Raw genomic sequence first — 4,731 nt, forward strand, 5'->3', positions numbered from 1 at the left:
GGCATCTTCTAGAGAATCTTTTGACCACCTTTAATTACCCAACATTTTTGTAAACATGGCATCACATGATTGGCTCTTTTCCTTAATAACCTTTTAATCACATGGCATCTTAAAGGGCCCCTATAGACCTCAACCTTCCCCTAATGACAATGACTCACCGTAACCTCTCTGAACTCTCCGGCACTGAGAGGTAGCGTCTGCACCGTGTGCAACTGCTTAGAGGATTTACCATCGCTCTTAGGCGCCTTGCCACTAGTGCTTGCTTTTAACTTTGGGCAATCAACCTTGTTGTGCCCCACTTCATTGCAGTTGAAGCAACGATTTTCCTTTTGTGCTTGCAAGTACTGCTCCTTTTTGTGGGTTTCAGAACTTCGTTTTTTCTTGAAGGGTCTTGGTTTTTTAGACCAACGATCCCCTGCTGACTCCCCTCCGTCCTCTCCCCTGTTTTTTCACTACGAAAACCCTTTCTTTTAAACTCGACCCCTTTTTTTTTCTTTATCCACTGATCTCCCTGCCCCATCTCGCCAACCACGACGCTTGATGTCATCATAGATTTGCGCATACTTGATGGCCTGAGAGAGGTCCTTAGGCTGCAAGGGCTCTACATACTCAAGATAATCATTTGTTAGGCCTCGTTTGAAGCCCCTCAATGTTTGGAATGCATCGATTCCCTTCAACTTGAGTATGAGCTCTCTGTAGTCAGGTGAGGGTCTTGTGTTCTATTGAACACTTGTCCCACGCATCCCAACTTCTCTCTTCTTCCTTGCCTAGCAAAAACTTCTTTCGAAACATTGTTTCGAAAGCTGCCCAAGTGGTAAGACTCATCCACCACTTGTATGCCTTGCCAGACAATAAGAAACTAGCCTCTACGGGCTGCACATGACTGCTTACGCAGCTCATGAATGTCTGACCATTTCGCTAAGAACATATTAACAGAATCCTTGTTACGCTCTCGTTCCTCGCCGCCAAAACTAGGCAACTTAAAATCTTTAAGTAACGCCGAGGCTGCCTCTACGGGCGACCTCGCAGGCACTGCGGCCTGTCCTCTCGGGACCACGGGTGAGGCTGCACTGACGCGTGTCGCAGGCGGGCGTCTATCACGAGGAAGAGGAGAAGATGTCGAAATAGCGGACAACACGTCTAGGCGTGTGGAGATGCCCTGCAGCATCGTGACAACGTCATCCTAGACCCTCTGTAAGGTCGTCAATTGCGTGTTAACATATCTAAACATCCCACTAGAGCGCTCCGTCTCCATGAGGATGTCGGCAGGGTCAGTAAGGTACTGGTCAAAGTCGTGGTCTGCCAAGAGGTCATCGTCCCCCTCGGCGACGTTAGTGTCCATATAATCCAGCTCATCGGCGGAGCGGGGTCAACCAGGTCGGCGGCCTCTACGGGCATGCCAAGGTCAAGGGCAGGGTCACGAGACGTGGAAGGCGCCTGCGGGTCACGAGACGTGCCCGGAGAGCGCCCCTCCGAACAGGAGACGGCCTGGCGTCTACGGCCAGCCAACTCGGTCGGGGTAAGGCCCGCGACCGAGGAGAGAAGTCCTGAAAAACCTACCGGACTAGTGGGTGGGGACACACTGGGACGTGCAGACATTTTTATTTACTTGCAATGTAAACAATGCAATAAACCAGAAATACACAACAGTAACAGTAAAAGAAAGAGTAAGAGTAACAAATAAACGTCTGCGATGCAATGATCCACGAAGGTCGACGGCACAAGCAAGTAGTAAACTGAAAAACAAACACACTTAAAAAAACAAGGTAAGAACGTGTTTGTACAAGTTTAGTTACTCGACGCTACGGTCGAGGAGACGGCTTTTGGTTTGCAAACAATTTACAAGGCACAATGGCCTTCGACTACTTGCTCTAGGCACTACAGCCTCGGAATTTCCAGGCGCTAAGGCCGTATGTTTTCTCCTCTAGGTGCACACGTGCAGTGCACACGTGCTGGATGAAATTTCCTCTAGGCGCTACGGCCATAGAAGTGTTCACTAGGCACAACGGCCATAGAACGGCTCTCTCTCGAAGGACTCGGCACTACGGCCGTGGGATTTGTCTCTCTCTTAGCACGCGGTGCTACGGTCGTGTGCGGTGGGTCTCTTTCGTGGAAAACGGGCACTATGGCCACACGGCACGACGACCGTGTTGGGTTTGTTTCGTGGGGTGTACCGTTGTTTTGTGTTTTTTTTTTAAATAACCGGCAAGGGCCGGGCCGGCCCTCGCCGCTTCGGGCGTGGCCGCCCGCCCGGGGAGTGTCCACAACGGGGCCGAGTCTGGCCGCCGCCGCCCGGCTGGCCGCCCCTGGCTAGCGGCCGCCCCGCCGCCTGGCTGGCCTAGTTGGCCGCGCAGGCCGCCGCCTGGCTGGCCTGGCTAGCCTGGCTGGCGTAGCTGATGTCTCACAGCCGAGGACAGAGAAAGCTTAGGCCAGTATGTTTCTTTCTGCACAACGTAGGCCAGTATGTTTTCTCTCTTTACAGTCTACGTTTCTTTTCACCAAAATGAAGCGTCTTTCGCAGACAGCTTCAACGCAAAAGAAAAAAAACGTCTTTCGCATAGTTTCAACGTTTCACTAGGCGACTTTCTCTCTACCAAACGAAATCTTCGCAGACAAGCTTCAATGCAGAGAAAAAAAAATGAGATCTTACCTGCAATTCGCTTGTTGTGTGTGACGGGGAGGGAGAGAGAGAGAGAGAGAGAGAGAGAGAGAGAGAGAGAGAGAGAGAGAGAGAGAATTCTTCCCTTCAATTCTGTCTTGGCCGCCTCCCTCCACACACTCCATTGGAGATAAGGATGAGGAGATGAATGGTTGAAAACCATTGAGTGGGCTCCGGTCCCCCGGTCACGCGCGGACCCTGACAACCCCATCGAACCGACGCTCTGATACCAGTGTTAGATATCCGTAACGCCGCTACGGGCGTTACCACAGGAGGGGACGACCTGAGTCTCACCACCTAGCCATAGAGGAAGAATGAGGATTGCCCCTCATCCCCCAAGCTATATAGTGTGTGGCCTGCCGTCCACACTAGCCTGGCCGCCCATGACTCCGCATGGGCGTCCTCTCCCACTGAACCCCGGACATGGCCATCCGGTCTGCCGCCGTCGGTCACTCACAGGCATTACAGCCTACGTGACACTTAAATAAGTGACTTATTGAGCTGGCTACTATAGTGGTTATTTCCATGTACTAATAGTAGAAGGGGTAGATAAAGTAATGTCAAATGCTAGAGATGAGAGAGAGAGGATTCTTTTAACATCATAGCCAAGCATGCTCGAGAGAGAGAGAGAGAGAAGAAGAAAAAGAAGCTTTTAACATCATAGGAACAATCCCAAGAGACCGAAACGATCTATTCATTGACGACGACAGGAAGTGAGATTCGAACACATGACGTGTTGAATATCAACTCCATGAACTAACCACTTCTACCATATTTGAACAAAAGCGTTAGCCCATTTTTGTTTATTTACCCACACACCGATGAGAGAAGCTTTTAACATCGTAGAAACAATTGCAAGAGATCGAAACGATCTATCCGACAGGAAAAGAGAGAGAGAGAGAGAGAGGGAGAGAGAGAGAGGAGCCTTTTAACATCATAGCCTAGGATGTGCACAACATATGATCAATCATCCATAGGACAACAGGAAAGTTATATTTTAGGACTTGAGCTAAGGAAAGTTTAATGAGTTAATTTAGGACTCAAAGCAAGTTAGGAGAAATGATCTTCAAATAAACGTAAGGCAAAATAACGCACGTGCCGCCATGCTCAATATTTAAGGTAATTCCATTGGCAAAACAGCAAAAAAAGGAAAGCAAAGCAAGAGATCTGATGAGGGCCTCAGGGCTCTAGTTGTTGTGTGGAGAATGTGTTCTTGGCTTGTAATCCTCATCAAATACGTTCTGAGTCGCCTTAATCTTCCTTGAACCCCTTGCGCTCTCTTTCGTTTTGGGCATCTCAGCACTTAATAATAATGTTGCACTAATCACAGGCGCGGACGCCTGCATATTATATCGATCCTCCTGCACAGTAATCAGCCCGTATGATTTACATAAGAACTGCAGCGCCTTGTAATTACTGGTGACAGATTAATATCATTCGTTTGGCGACAACACTAATTATCTTTGCTTAAAGGAAGATTAATTGCGCGCTTAGGGTACCTGCGCGGCGGCTGCAGCAGCGTACTTCATTGGAGGATTGTGTTTGCCTGACAAGGTAACAAGGATTAAGTATAGCTCGATTAGACGGTAAACGTATAATTAAGAAAAGCTTAACGTATTATATACCTTGTTTACATTGCAGGGAAGGCGTGTTTGAGAGAAAGATAAGCCCGACGAGCAGTAACGTAAGATTGAAGCGTACACAGAGCTGCATTTTCTCGTGAAACTGGGTCTTCTGTTATCAAAATATTGAAGACAACCCAGGAGGTGATCCCCTTGATAATGCAACATTACATCCATGAAGAGGGGTCTATATACTTGTAAGTTCTAATATCTTACCTATATTATAACTTAGATAATGTTATTGATTCATCTATATGATCGATCTCTTTCCTCACTGTTTTAAAACCCATTTTTTTACTTTTCTAACCAGCCAAATTAGTTTAACCCAATAATTTTGAATGACTAAATGTTTATAAATTGGGTTAAAAATCTTATCTTCTAATCTATTGTGGATATCTAATTAAATAATTTTCTCCAATACCCTTTCAACAAAGAGTTAAGCTTATTTAT

The 4,731-nt window shown here is 47.5% G+C and overlaps 1 protein-coding gene across 1 annotated transcript; it reads right to left on the reverse strand.

The window, feature by feature from the left end:
* Positions 1-3,709: 3,709 nt before the first annotated feature.
* LOC147617131 (uncharacterized) lies at positions 3,710-4,423 on the reverse strand. Its single transcript, XM_086776354.1, has 3 exons — positions 4,285-4,423; positions 4,159-4,205; positions 3,710-4,020 (listed from the first exon to the last, which is right to left on the reverse strand). The coding sequence occupies exons 1-3, from the start codon at positions 4,370-4,372 to the stop codon at positions 3,847-3,849; spliced, it is 309 nt and encodes a 102-aa protein (XP_086632480.1). The 5' UTR covers positions 4,373-4,423; the 3' UTR covers positions 3,710-3,846.
* Between the last annotated feature and the right edge of the window lie 308 nt (positions 4,424-4,731).

The sequence above is a fragment of the Cibotium barometz genome, chromosome 37, assembly GCF_041138505.1.
Source record: "Cibotium barometz isolate CiBa-2024 chromosome 37, ASM4113850v1, whole genome shotgun sequence".
Lineage (NCBI taxonomy): Eukaryota > Viridiplantae > Streptophyta > Polypodiopsida > Cyatheales > Cibotiaceae > Cibotium > Cibotium barometz.

Excerpts from the sequence above, each read along its gene's own strand:
- LOC147617131 (XM_086776354.1), bottom strand. The coding sequence starts at position 4,372 with ATGCAGCTCTGTGTACGCTTCAATCTTACGTTACTGCTCGTCGGGCTT. Across the intron at positions 4,206-4,284 it reads TTCCCTGCAATGTAAACAAG|GCAAACACAATCCTCCAATG; the intron begins GTATATAATACG and ends TTACCTTGTCAG. Across the intron at positions 4,021-4,158 it reads CTGCTGCAGCCGCCGCGCAG|GAGGATCGATATAATATGCA; the intron begins GTACCCTAAGCG and ends ATTACTGTGCAG.